At 39.2% G+C, this 15321-nt stretch overlaps 1 protein-coding gene across 1 annotated transcript in view; it reads right to left on the bottom strand.

The window, feature by feature from the left end:
• USH2A (usherin) overlaps positions 1-15321 on the bottom strand; it is a 465799-nt gene that overhangs the window by 62448 nt on the left and 388030 nt on the right. The window contains exons 41-42 of the mRNA XM_019631633.1: positions 14823-14945; positions 3378-3541 (exon numbers count right to left, since the gene is read on the bottom strand). Coding sequence (XP_019487178.1) covers positions 3378-3541; positions 14823-14945 — 287 coding nt within the window. The remainder of the gene's footprint in view (positions 1-3377; positions 3542-14822; positions 14946-15321) is intronic.

Genomic DNA, 15321 nt, shown 5'->3' on the forward strand with positions numbered 1-15321 from the left:
GGAGGCGGCCAGGTGAGGGGTGCTTTCCGGAAGAGGTGAGATTTAGAATCATTTATATAAACTGCCACATGAATGAGATACATTCAGACAGAGTTGGAAATTCCTCTCGCTACAAAACCCGGCGGTTTCTGATGAAGACATCAAGATGAGGCAGATGCTTTCTGTGTGGCTTTAAGTTTACTCTTTTAATGGTGACACCTTCATACTTTCCAGAGAATGTGCTGAGATATTATAATGGCGGGAGTTATGCCATTAATCTCAGCGTTTCCAGTGCCCAGGACAAAAAAAAAAAGCCGTAAGTAAATGTTTTTGGAAGGAAGGAAAGTAGAAGAGAGGAGAGAAAGGCAGAAGACAAAAAGGAGGTGGGGCAATGGCAGAAGAAGGAAGCTTGCATGAGAGGGGATGAGCCCACCTGAAGGGTGGCCTGAGCTCCTGTCAGACGGCAAGCGGACTGTGTTTCCATGGCTTTCATGTCCTCTTTTCCAATACCTTCCCCTCATCCCCTCAGTGTCTTCTTGCTCCTTCCTGCCTGCCGCTGACCTTGTTAGTGAGGACACCTCAGCAGGATGCTGCCTGTCCACTGCACTCCCTCGTGGGCCTTTCCTCATTCCGCTGTCTACTGAGAAGGGGCCGTCACAATGGCAAGGGTCTTATTCAATCACTTTTGACAAAGTGCTAAGGGCCATTAAGGCGAAATGCATGAGAAACAGCCCAAAACAGGATGCCTCGGCCCTCAGTCGGCATTTGGGAGGTGGTACTTGCTAACTGTAATTTTGCATAAGTTACTAAGCGCCAGTTCCTATCTCATGGGGCTTTTCTGATGATTGTATGAAGAATTTAAGTGCAGGTGCTTTTGTATCCCTTCTTATAAAAATGCGATCTCTTTCGCTACTCAGATTTACCTTCATGGTTTTTCATGGAGGCTGAAATATTGCATTTTATTATATGAAGCAGGAATAAGAACCTGACATCTCTAGGGACCAGGGAGTAGGGGAGTGTGTGACCTGTCTGCAGGCGGAGCCACCACTCAGTGCCAGCTGGTGTTTTCCCTACAGTAACGTGGGAATAGTTACACCCAATCATTTGCGTTTTCAAATCAACCCCCCAAGTCCTCATCATTATGTGAATTCTTCTGATTATTAAATGTTGGCAAAATATTGTTTCAAATACCCTAGGCAAAACAATGCGTGGAGGATGGAGGTGTGTGCATGGCCTATGTGCTGCCAGCTTGCTCTGTCCACCCTAAAAATGCACCGAGGCTATGTGGGGGTGCTTTTAGGAGGCAGGACATCACACACTGATGCAAAAGTTTACAATGGGAGCTTCTAAAACGTTCAATAACTTATCCCTGTTAATCTGTGATTGTCCAAGTCTGCCAGAAATAGCTTGCTGTCAAAATGGTGTGTACACACGGAGGATCATAGTTAAGAAATAACATGTTTTAACCAATACGTTTTATGGTTTTGTTGAAAGGCAATTTTCAGTAAGTAAATATTTATAAATTGATTCATGTGACTTTCCATCTATAGTTCTGTGCCTTTTAGAATATTAGACAAGGTGCCAATTTCATCTTACAAATCGAGAAAACAATTTAAGTTAAAATTGCAGAATGTAGGTGGCCCTTTCATAGAGGAGTGACTGCTTAATTTACTTAGGATAGCGGGTTGCACGAGGAAAGAAAATGATTATGCAACAAGCTTTTGCAGGGCTGACCCTCTTCTAAGACTTAACCTTTGTGCTCACAAATAGTTATCTGAAAAATTTCTAAGGTATGGAAGGAAATAACAGCCGATTGCATTACCTACATCCCGAAGGTCAGAGGTTCAGATTACCAAGGTAATGAAACTTCAGGGAGCTGCTTCACATCTATTAGGTTTGTCAGTTTTTATAAGCAAGCTTACTTCAGGCATGCAATTAGAACATAAAGGACTTATATTGGGGAGAATTCAGCAGCGGGGTCTTAACAGAAGCATTCAAATGTCAGCCGAGCGAGAGGAAGTCCACCTTTATGAGTGGCTTTTAAGATGAATCAGGTGGTAAGGGTGACAAAGAGAGGAATAGGGAGGCGAGTGAAAATATATTATACTGTACATAAAAATCCATCTCCAGATGAAAACTTTGTATTTTTCCCAGAGGTGTCTCAGAGGGTAATCGTAAGCATCAATTAACTGGTACCCATCCATTTAAATGGTTTAAGAAACCCCAGTAGACATGACACTGATCATTAGAAACCTGCAACCTTATAAAACCCCAGGAGTGATAGTCTTTTGTAAAAATGGGTTATTTAGTGGCAATGTAGATCAACTCAACCAGCACTAACTTTAATTTACAAGTAAGGTCACCCAATACTAGTTTTAATTCACAATTGATATAACACAACATTCAGGCAAATTCACTCGGATGTTTTAAAATGAAATAGGTAGCATTTTTCTTCTTAGGCTGCAACAAAACTCAAAGTCTGGATCAAAATCACGTGGTGTCTCTTGCCTAGCCAGGAGTAATTTACATTGTTTTATACAATATTAATAGTAGTAGATGAATACCCAAGTAGGTACAGTTTTCTTTCATGAAGCAAACATTTTAATTTCATTTTACTATCCAAGTCAGGTATTTCTCAAATATTTGGTAATAGTCTAGCAAGTTTTGATTCGTCTGTTTTCCAGATCTCAAGTGATGCTTATGAGAATGACTACAGGACCTACTTTTATGACCGATCTGCTGTTTTGTTTTGTTTTCTGACTGTGATAATGGATCACTCAAAATTAACAGATCAGCTGTTAAATGCTATGCAGCTTACCAACTGGCGCTGCAATTTCAAAAAGTTAGTGTGTTCTCTAGAGTTGCAGGGCGAGATTAGCTCCATCTGTGAGCACTCCTAACCGCACGTCAGGAGGCACTCCAAAAGCACCCTGCCTGACGGAAGCCCATGGAGGGGTCACGGCCAGGCTGCACTATTCTGTCTCAAGCTGGAGTCCTGTCCACAACCAGGGCTGAAGACGGTTCCCTCAGAAAAATTCACTCCCATTACTGCAATCCTAGTAAATGGTTCTTGCTAATAAGCAATGAGTTATGAGATGGGGACAGCACTCTATAGAAAAGTGCACAATATTACGTTGTTTCAAATTCATCCATGGGCATTCCTATCACAAGTGGCTGGTGTGACAGAAACCACTGTACATTCCCGATCCAAAAGACACTGAAGAAGGGAGAGGAGGGGTCCAGGGGGATGGAGAGGTAGGAGACGGAGTCTGCCTCTGAGAAAGAAGACCATTAGGGACCCTGGCTTTTTGTTGCTTTTCTTTTTTAACGTGTCCATTTTAGACTGATTTTGGTACTAATATTCTAAAGGGAAACAAAGACACGAGGCGCTTACTTACTGGGTTTGTCCCATCTGACGTCTATGGCTGTGTGGTTCAGAACAACTGCGGTGAGACTGGCTCCCCTCTCCGGATGACCAGCTAACGTCGTCACCGTCACGCCTTGGCTTGGGGTAAAACCCACGCTGTTGTGTACAAGGACCTTATACTCGTATGTTGTAAACCTAAAAGGTTTTTTAAAAAGTCACATATAAATTTCTTTTAGAGGAAACACACATAATTTCCCTTTCCCTCACAAAATAAAGGATTTTTTTTCCCTTCCACGAAATGCACAATTTTACTCCCTACAAGATAGATCATCTGCATTTCCCTCTCTACACAAAAATGGATCATTATTTTTGGAGTTCTCAAGTCTAAAGTATCAGGAAAATATTTTATTAGGGACACTAAGCAAAGGCTGCTATTTAAAACAAACGTGGTTTGTCGTTTTCTCCTTACTGTTTTCCGAAGTGGTGAGGATTACAGCTCAATTCAAGATGCAATTACAAACCTGGCAACCTGCCAGCTTTCTATCAGAATTTGATCCTGAGAGTTTCATGCTCCTCTTTTGGGAAACTCATCTATTTTCAAATATCAGAATCTCTCATCACCATTTTCTTCCCATATCTATACTTCCTTCCCCAAATCTCATTGGCAGACAGATAAACCCTTAAATTAAACCGTAGCTGTGACCACAATGTACTACCTTCCCTCACTGAGGCATCTGCTCCAGCGAGCTGCATTTTGACATTATGTGAACATACTTGAGTTGATACAGTGGAAACTGAATGTTGCTTTGCAGGAGCAGGAAACTGGACTACATCGACGGTAGAGTAAAGTCGCCCATTCTTCAACCCTTTGGGATTTTTCAGGCAGAAGACTAACTTTTCTATTTGGTTCAAAACTGGGCGGGAAAATGCTCTTTAAAGACACAGTCAGGCTTCGACTGGATAGTGGTTAAGACCAAGAAACTTGCTTAAACACATTGCACAACACATGAGCTTCCCCATGTAGCATTTAGCACTCAGGACAAACGCTGGCCTCAGGTCATCACCACCCAATTTGGGTTTAAGAGATCATCAAGGACGCTTTGCATCCAATGCAGGACCCATGGAATCTGTCTCAGTAAGTCACAACTTATCAGTCATGACAAGGGGAGATGCCATTTGCAGGGCTGCGCTAAATAATTTGACCAATGTTATGTCAGGGCACTCAAAGGATGTGGCTACTCCCTGTGTAGACGTCTGCTCGCCATACCTTGTTTCTCATTCATGACCCCAAGATACTGTGCACGGCTCTGCTCTCGCCACATTCAAGGGTGTTCCCTTTATTGTAGCTACAGGGAGTAACTTGTGATTTCTTTGGAACTATTTATCCTTTTTTCCTAAATAAGTAGTATTAACATCAGATCTATAGCACTCGGCTTTACCATCTTTGTGTCTTTATGATCTTTTTTCCCCCCCTGCTTGGTATGCTGTAGTCATTGGAATTATGTCCCTCCCAAAAAACACACATAAGTTCTAACTTCGCTACCTGTTGACATGATCTTATTTGGAAATAAGGTATTTGTAGATGTAATCAAGTTAAGATGAGGTCATGGTGGGTTTGGGAGACCTAAATCCAATGGGCTGATGTCTTTCTAAGAGAGAGGGAAATTCTGATACAGAGACACAGACACACACAGGAAGAAGATGGATGTGTGAAGATGGGGCGGAAATAAGAGTTATGCTGCCACAAGCCAGGTAATAACTGGGGCCGTTAGCAGTTGGAAGAGTCAAGGAACCATTTTTCTTCAGCACCCACGGGGGAAGCATGGCCCTGACAACACCTCCATCTTGGACTTCTGGCCTCCAGAACTATGAGAAAATGAATCTGTTATTTGAAGCCACCCCGTTTGTTTATGCCCCCCCCGGGGAAACTTATGCTTTTTCAGCACGTGCTAAACAGTCTACATGACCAAGACAACTGCAAGATACCAGTGATAATAGCATTTGCTGAGTCTTTCATATGTGTCACAAAGCAACTCACCCATTCCTCACAAATTCCCTACAAGCTGCTACTGCAATACTGATTTTGAAAATGAGGAAAATAAGGCTCGAAGAGTTAAGGAACTTGCCCAAGTCCAGCTAGTAGGTGGCAGAGTGCAGGCTGAAACCTGGGCAGTCTGTTTTCTTTCAACCACGATGCTATGGTGCCACCAAAATATGATGGTGTTGATGATGGTAACAACGATCCTAATGATAACTCCATCTGGCCACACGGGGATGATGTCACATCACTGGGGCTTGACCTTGGAGTTATTTTTCTAGCAGAGGGGATAGATTTTTGCTTACACATCCGAACAGTCTCGCCAAATTTCCTCCGTAACCACCAGTAAGAATGTGAAGGATGATGAGTTGGGGTTAAGAGGGTCTGTGACAATCGAATGAAACAAAGCTAATGGCTCACGTGGGAATTGAACCAGTGACCTTGGCTTCATTAGCTCTCTCCCTGGGTAAAATATTTTTAATTGTGTTTTACTTCATAAAATAACTGGAAAGAAATTTAGCGAGGCTCTGGATACCTAATATCCTCTGCTACAATATTTGAATTTTTCTTCTGCATTTAATAAACCATTAAGCTATTTCACCATAATGTAGGTAGGGTGAAATGTACGATTTATGTTTGCACAGAAGAAAGGATACATATAGATACATGTAAACAGAATGCCTATTTGAAAAGCAATGTTAAAATATTAGAATGAGAGATGGCTTTAGAGATTATCGGCTTCAAATAATAAAATATCTGCTACATTTTACAGATAAGAGAACTGACACCCTGAGAAGTTAAGTGGCTTTGCCTAAGGTTGCACAACTAGTTCAGATGACTAAGCTAACCTAGTTTCTTCAATTCGAGCATTAAATTCTTTCCACTATTCATTATTTTATTTGAGAAATCAGTAGGCATTTCATTAGATGTCATATATTTGTCTTTTGTATTTTCTTTAACTTTCATGGTTAAGTTAAAATTTTAAGCAAAAAGGATCATGGCTTCTCTTAAATGATACACTTAAATACACTGTTTTCACTGTATCTGAAACCTAATCATTATGTTAGTAAGTACATATAAGTATGACTATATGTGTTGGTTTATAGTTCGCTTACCGTTTTTGTTTGTTTCATTCACCCTAGGGTGTGTGTGTGTGTGTGTGTGTGTGTGTGTGTGTGTNGTGTGTGTGTGTGTGTGTGTGTGTGTGTGTGTGTGTGTGTATATATATATATATATATATATATAATTTTTTAGATGGTCTTAGGTGCTGATTATTGGTATCAAATGGAACAGTCCATTTAGTTAATAAAACACTTTTAAAAGAAAAATTCTAGATCAACTGATATCATATACTCATGCAAAACATATGTATATTCAGTTTCTTTTAAAAAAAACTAAAGGGATTCCCCAAATACGTCTTGAAAAATGTACCATTTTGAACCCTGTAGGAAACTGCTACTACGAAAGCTGCAAAGTAAATGGACACTTACATTGAGTTTATATCATAATTACTAAAAACAAATGTTTCAGGCCAATTTAGAAATGCCAGTCTGTTGCAGTAGTTATGCTCTAAATGATTAATTTCTTTGAGATCATCCTCAAGCCACTCTCTTCACCAACGCATAGAAAATGGCAAAGTTTGTTGCGTTATAGACACAATTATGGTATTTTTCCTTGTAAAAGATAATATGCATTAAAGTCTTATTTGTGGAACAATACTTATTTCAAGGTTCAGCTGTTATTACCCAAGTGATTTAAAAAATGAGAATCTGTTTAGATGGTGAAGTTTATTTACTGAGGTGATAACTTTTATAAATAAATGAATGAATGCATATTTCATAGTTAATAAAGCATTCAGTCTCGTAACTTTTAGGTCACATAATTTGGTGGGTTAGTGACACAGATATGCCTCTCCAATAGAGAAATGATCTCTACTACACAACATTCTAGATCCTAAACCTATGAACATGTATTTGTTCTACTGGAATGAATACATACATATATATATATATATATATATATATATATATATATATGGAACCTGTAAAATATCTATTTATTCCTGTTTTTCCCAACACCCATCAAATCGTGCACCTAATTTAGCCTTATCTGCTCAGTAAGGCTTCACAGAAGAGGAAACACTTAGGCTAGGCATTGGTGACAAGTGGTCTTTTTCCAGTGAAGGCACGTGTGCGATTGGGAGCATTATTCCAGGGTAAAATCTGTGACGGCTTGTGTCTTAAAGGGGTCTGATGTGTTTTGGGAACCAGCAGCATCCTCCCGTGCAGCCGCAGAATGCCTCAGGTTATTTTCATCAGAATTAAAAATGTGTCAACTTTATTGATGTCCTAACAGAATCCGCGTGTCAATATTGTCACCAGTATAAATCATGCTTCTGAAAATGCAGGCTATTCAGTTTGCTTCTTCCACTAACTCTTCTTCATATCTGTCACAACCCAATGTGTGCTTGAGTCCATCACACACGAGAGGATTTGAAAAACCTCTGGTAGCATAATGTTCCTTACACGTTCAAATCCTTTGTGGGGATGAATAAATAGGTGAACAAACAGAAGTGCAACACTGTTTCTACTGCTTAAATCTGCAATTGTTTAAATTTTCCATGGAGGACAGCTACCTTTTCTTTATACCACTTACGTGTCTTTCCTAAAAATGCTACTGAAGTGAAGATTTTTGCTTTCAAAACTTAAGGGTAATGCTTATCTCCCTTGAAAGTTTTAATAATATGGTACTTTCTTGATTGTGAGAGCACATGGCAGTTGTCATATTACTGTAGCTATCTATACTTATGCTATCAGAATGTCACACTGAAAATAATTTTGCTTTAATTTCTGTCTTTGTTCTACTATGTCATCAACATTAGAAAGTAACACAAAGAAACCGGATTTTTTTTTTTAAGAAAACATTAGGGGGAAAAAATATCTCCTATGACAAAAACACGTCCTTCCACATTCAGAGGCTCATTTTTCATGAAGTGGCACTTAGAAAAAAATAACATGAGGTAAATTTAGAGCAATGAAAAAACAAAAACAAAATACCAAAGCAGACTAGCACTGTGGCTCTACTAATTTAATTTAAATGTGAAATAGATACATTTTTGCTCATTTTGAATTAATCCCCTTGCTATGAGATGGCACACCAATGTTGACAGAAGTTGACTTTCATTCCTAAACCCAACTTTTATTCATATTTTGATATTAGAAAATAACAGGATCTATCTCACGTTGCTGGTCGTGAGAGACATGACTTGCTTTCTCTCACCCTACATATGTGCAGAGTTAGTTTTGTTACTTAATAGCTCCAACTCAAATATACTTATGCTATAGGAACACGTGTCACGGAACTGACCCAGTCTTTCCATATTAGCAAAATAGAAAATGTCATCTATGAACATTTAATCTCATGACAAAGGAGGAAAACGAAAGGTATGTTCATTTGAGTATTATTCCCTCACAGACTATGTCCTTGTTCAGGGCTTGGAACATTTCACTGTAGTAAGTTTATAAAAAATTACAATCTGTCAGTAAGATTTAAAGTTAGAATTTATGGTACACTCAGCTTATGCATTTAATTTTAAAACAATTGAGTCCAACCCTTCTTTAAAAATCAGATGAATATTTATTAATTTTGAAATCAGCTGACCCTTCAACAACATGGGTTTGAACTGAGTGGATCCTCCTGTAAGAGGATTTTTTTTCATCCTGTAAACAGATGATGTAAACTTACAGTATAAACACAGTATGGTACTGTAAATGTATTTTCTCTGCCTTACGATTTTCTTAACCTTTTTTTCTTTTCCGTAGCTTACTTTATTGTAAGAATATAACATGTAATACATATAAAATGCAAAATATGTGTTAATTGACTATTTATGGCAGTGGTTCTCAACCTGTGGGTCGCGACCCCTTTGGGGGTCGAACGACCCTTTCACAGGGGTCGCCTAAGACCATCGGAAAACAAAAAGATATTTACATTATGATTCATAACAGTAGCAAAATTACAGTTATAGAGTAGCAACGAAAATAATTTTATGGTTGGGGGTCACCACAACATGAGGAACTGTATGTATTAAGGGGTCGTGGCATTAGGAAGGTTGAGAACCGCTGATTTATAGTGTCCATAAGCCTTTTGGTCAACAGTAGGCTATTAGTAGATTAGCAGTTAAGTTTTGGGGAAGTCAAGTGTCATGCATGGATTTTCAATTGCATGGGGGGTGGCGGGTCAATGGTGCCCCTAAACCCCATGTTGTTCCACGGTCAACTCTACTTTCTTTTCAGGTTAATTCAATTAGTGGATTTGTGAGCAGTCAAATGGAGCTTTCTTTCCAGACTGTCATTGCAAAAGAAATACTTTCAGGAATTTACAAAATATTGAAGCAGATAGGATTTAGAACTTTATAAACTTAAAGGCAGCTAAGTTACTATAATCTTCAATATTTTCCAAAATAGAAAGAAGAACCCATTATTTCTTGAAACTTGCTCTTCCTTTGTCAAACCCAGAACAGAAAGGAGGACAGGCCATCACTCAACAACCAAGGCACTCGGAGGTCCTGAAAATTTGTAAGGGTGGGTTGGTGCTTAAAACGAAGGCGGTCACTGCCCTCTCGTTAAACCCCACCTGACCCACCATGGCAGCATCAGATGACAGCAGCATGTTCACCAGATTTTCCAAGTGATGAAAATGTCAGGAAACCCCAAATCATGGTTCCTCCAACACCGTAACTTGGTCACTTTGCACAGACTTGTTAAGGAAGAAAAGTTAGCACCTGACAAGTAGTATAAACCTATCGTTACATTGAATCTACGCGCAGGATGAGCACAATTCAATAATGAGGCGACCAGCTGCATAACTCAGGCAAATTCATCCTTTACCTAAGATAATCAGAAGAACAGAAGTATTTTTGTTTAAAGTATCTGGATAATTAGCTCACTATTCTACTTCTTACATGGAGATACAAAGGGGGAAAAAGACCAGAATGTTTTGAATTTCAGAACATCACATTTTAGATTAGTTAGGTTGGTGTGTTTTCTATATATTATAGACATAGTCTAACCAAAATAGACCCACTTGACCATGCAAATTGACTTTATTTTATTTTTACTCTGACAAAATACATCCATAAAGGAATGTTCTGGGAATCTTCAGTTTACTTTTTTGGGGTCAAGAGAAGTACCATTTTAAAAACTGATTCTAGGGCCGGCCGAGTGGCGCGATGGTTAAGAACTCGCTTGGGATGCCAGAGGGCCCCGGTTCGGATCCCACATATGAGGGCCAGTGACACTGCCCTCCACAGCTAAGATGCTGAACAACAGCTCAACCTGGAGCTGGGCTGCCGTGAGTCGCTGGCGACGGCGTAGGCTGCAGTCCCTGTGGCAGTGGGTTGCCATGAGCTACCGTATGTAGCCAGCAGCCAGCAGCCAGCGTGAGCGGCCAGCAGCCGCAGTGAGCGGCCGTCCGGAAGCCGGCGACTGATCTGCCTCGCCAGGGAAGAGTACAATGATGGTGCCAACTTGGGCCAGTGAAGCAACGTCCTCCACAACTAGATTGAAGAACAAGACGACAGCAACTTGTCTGTTCCCCTTCCCCCAATTCCCCATCACTGTTCCCATCCCAATTACCCAATAAAAAAAAAAACAAAAAAACTGATTCTAGATGTAGCTAATGGTGAGATCACGTCAAGATAGTAAAAAGCACTTCACTGTTCCCTTTATTTATATGGGTGTTAAGTGAATAAGGTGGAATCTGGGGAGAATATGAAATTACATATTCCTCCTGAAGACATCTGAATTCAATTACCCACACCACCCTAGTAGGCACGCCCACTGACTCCCACCCCCTCAAAATAGCCAGCCAAAGAAATAAGTGAAAAGACAACTAGAAGCCACAGGATAGGGTCTTTAAGGACCTGGGACCCAACCGCACAGCAAAGCCAGCTGAGGGCTCAGGTCTTCAGCCTGCAGTGGAGGGGTGACCCCTGGCTGCAGCCAGCAGTCAAGGTGGGAAACGCCAGCATCTACCAAACAAGGTTGCTTCTTTTTAACAGAAAAACTGACACAATACCCACCAGTGGACCAATTTCCAGTTTTCTCTCAGGTTTGTGACAGACCACCCGTGACCTCTTAGGATGAAGGGGGCCCTAGCCGTTTTGGACTTGTAAAGGGTAGAGGGCTAGAGAAAAACCTTCTCACAATAGGAAGGGAGGCTCACACCATTTATCCTAAATATTTAAAGGAAAACCATATCCCGAAGGTGCCAAAAACATGTCTACAAGTAGACATTTTTGTCAACGTTGCTCAAGCAGTAGTTCACTGTCATCAGAAGTGTCTGGACGCTGATGGGAACCACTTTGAGCACCTCTTGTAATTGCAGAAGTCAAATGTGACTTGTATTCATTCATCTTTTGTTATCGGTATACATTAAGTATTACAATTTTAATAGTTTTTGCTTTTCTAAAAACGTGTATGCATTTTTTGGCACATTTTAAGAAAGGAGAAAACTATTAAAATTGTAATAATATATACAGATAACAAAAGACGAATATAAGTCATGTGTATACATTTTTTGGCACCCCCAGTATATATAAATATAAAATCACAAGCATGTTACATTGGATTGTAGCAGTTTTTTGAACAACAATAATAATAATAATAAACTTTGCTAGTCCTAGAAGAAAAAATAACCCCTTGACATTTAACATTATGAGGGTTGTCAAAAATATCACTTTAGCACATTTTGTTCTATGTACACTTCCCTCCTAGAAGCAGCTGTCATCAGCATGCTCATGTCAACTTACGTTTCAATTTAACTTGTGGGGATTTAGCTTTATTTCTTTCCTTAAGTCCTAGATTTGTACTTCTCATTAAAAATTCTTAAGAGGCATCACTAAAAATTCAATAATAAATCTTTGGCCTTGGTCCTAATTCATTAATAAGTTTCATTTCTTCAACGAAGAAACAATTGTAACTTTCTGAGATTTATTCTGTTTTTCTGCCAAACAGCTCATGGCTAAAAATCAGATCCAGCAATGTTAAGTAGTCAAGTTCTATTTATTTTAGAAATGGCTATATTTAAGGCAGGGTTCACCTATCATAGAAAGTTACTTTCCCAAATAATTTCCCTAGGCTATATTGGTGACCATAGCTAACTGTGATGACTATATATATATATATATATATATATATATATATATATATATATATATACACACACACACACACACATATATATGCACACACACACAATTGTATGTATATATGTATATACATACAATTGTGTGTGTGTGTGTGTGTGTGTGTGTGTGTGTGTGTGTGTGTGTGTTTCTCTCTATGAGACTGTGTGCTCTTTCAGGGCTAAGCTATATTCATATTTTGTTCCTTTTTGCAGTACCTCTCAGGATGTAGTAAGCAAAAATAAATTGCTGAATAAAATAATTTCTTCAACTGAAGTGATAATTATAAGAAATGGCACATTAGGTAAATAATGAATTGAAAATACTCAAGAATAGTCTGACAATGATAATTCAGGTTGAATAAAAAAGATAAGCTAATCATCGACCATTTTTTACTTAGAAGCAGCAATTTCACATGGTTTGTTCCATTGCTTCATTAGATTTACATGCTGCCTCCCTCTAAGAGCCTAAAAATAGACATCATGTTCTCCCTCCAAAGCCCTTTAAGATGAAAAGGGAATTTTCCTTAGTTTTAGCCATTCCCCAAAGAGAATAGCAATGCAATCAATAACCAACCCTTTACTTACTAAACATATTCTTTCATTTAACACCTATCCAAAGGCCCGCTACTATGCTAGGGACGGAGATACAGAAGTCATGAAGACAGCGCCCTGCCTCACGGTGGGTCTGACAATAGAACAGGGTGTCCAGACAAGTGTAATGGACAGTACAATGACAACAGTGATATGGGAGGGCGTGCTCTGGAAATACATTACAGGGGCAGCTAGTTCAGACGAGGAAGAGAGTGGGCGGGGAAGCCCATTGGGAAACTTGTTGTGCAAAACTCCAAGGATGATCTAGTCAGACAAAGGGAAACTAGAGCAAGGGGCAGACGCTGGGCAAGCAACTCAATGGTGTACATTAACAAGAGCAGAAGTGATTCTAATGTGGCTGGACAGGGAGGCCCAGGTGTGGAAGAGCTGGGAGACAGGCTAGAGCTATCAACAGTGCTCAGAGTACGGCTAGCCAGTGGTGCGTCTAGAAAAAGAACCAAAGTGTCCTCCGATAGGTGGTTGGATAAGAAGATGTGGTATATATGCACACTGGAATACTATTCTGCCATAAGAAAAGATGAAATAGTGCCATTTGCGACAACAAGGATGGATCTTGAGATTATTATGCTAAGCGAAATAAATCAGACAGAAAAGTCAAGAACCATATGATTTCACTGACATGTGGGATGTAAAACTGAAAAAAACAAAAGAACAAGACAAACAAATAAAGAAACAAAATCTCAAAGACACAGACAACAGTGTAGTGGTTACCGGAGGGTAAGGGGGAGGGGGATGATAGAAGAAGGAAAAGGGGATCAAATATATGGTAGTGAAAGGAGAACTGATGCTGGGTGGTGAGCACCCAATGTAATATATAGATGTATTATAGAATCGTACACTTGAAGATTATATAATTTTACTAACGATTGTCACCTCAATAAATCTAATTAAAAAAAAGAAAAATAACCGGATAGAAAAGTTATCTGAAAAGTTTTCATAAAATGATATTTGTGGTGTTTTGAAATTTGATTATATTGTTCGGACTCATGAAGATTTAGAAGTCATTTAATCTCATCTAATCTCCTCTTTTTATAGACAACAAAAGTGAGGCCCAGAGAAGTTAAGTGACTCACTTAAGGTTACAAAGCCAGTGCTCTAGAACCCCCAAGATGGAACAGCACCCCCATCTCCTAGCTCTCCCAGCCAATACTTATTCCTGACATTATGTTTGTCAATTTCTTGATCTCTTTGAACTCTAGATTGAATTCTTTCAAGTCCCAAGCCTGTTAACTAAATACTTTGTGGACTGAATCAATGACTTAGAACAACTTCCTAGAAATAGCAAGCATTTTACAAGTGCCCAGTGATTCCCCAGTTTTATATATGTTCAGTATTTCCAAATTCCTCCATTAAGTTTTCATATCTTGCTAGAGCTGTGACAAAGGCAGCTGGTTAAGGCTCAAACATCTACAAGTTCGACTTCAAAAGGCTTATTTTAAGCACACAGTTAAGATGGCAAACATTTAACACGCTGACTGTTGCAGTCCGATGATTAATGCCACAGATAATAACCAAACACGTTCTATTGCATAACTGATAACAGGCTCACGCAATGAAGATACTATGATACTTTGAACTACGCAACATGCCCCAAACGAAACGCCAGCATTTGTTTTTACAGTTTTTTTGTAATCTCACCTGCTAAGACCCTTATCTTCATAAAACCACTGAGTTCCTGAATAAATATTGTGCCACAGATTTAAATCTTCTGGGGGATTTGATGCAAGTGGTTGCTGAATGTTACGTCTCAGAAGCTCGTATCTAAAGCAAAAGACAAGCAGAAAAACTGGGATTATCTCAACTAATGTTATTACCAAAATTCAGGTTGTTTCACGGTATGAGTATGTGTGGTGTGCGCATGTAAATGTAAAGAAAACATCTTAATTTATGATTACAAAGTTTTTTCCAGATTATCATCATATTCTGGCTCAAGAGTTTCATATTCAATTATTTTCAAACCAACAACTGCATTCACAGTTTTCTATTATCAGTGAGAATGATGACATTTTAGATTTTTCCTGTGTCAGGTTTGCAAACATTTGATTGCCATATTCACACGAAGTAGAAACAGAAAATATTTATAAAGTTAATGATTTCCTAAGACTTAAACGGCCAATACTTTATACACAATGACAAC

Source organism: Hipposideros armiger, unplaced genomic scaffold (genome assembly GCF_001890085.2).
Source record: "Hipposideros armiger isolate ML-2016 unplaced genomic scaffold, ASM189008v1 scaffold_1023, whole genome shotgun sequence".
Classification (NCBI taxonomy): Eukaryota; Metazoa; Chordata; class Mammalia; order Chiroptera; family Hipposideridae; genus Hipposideros; species Hipposideros armiger.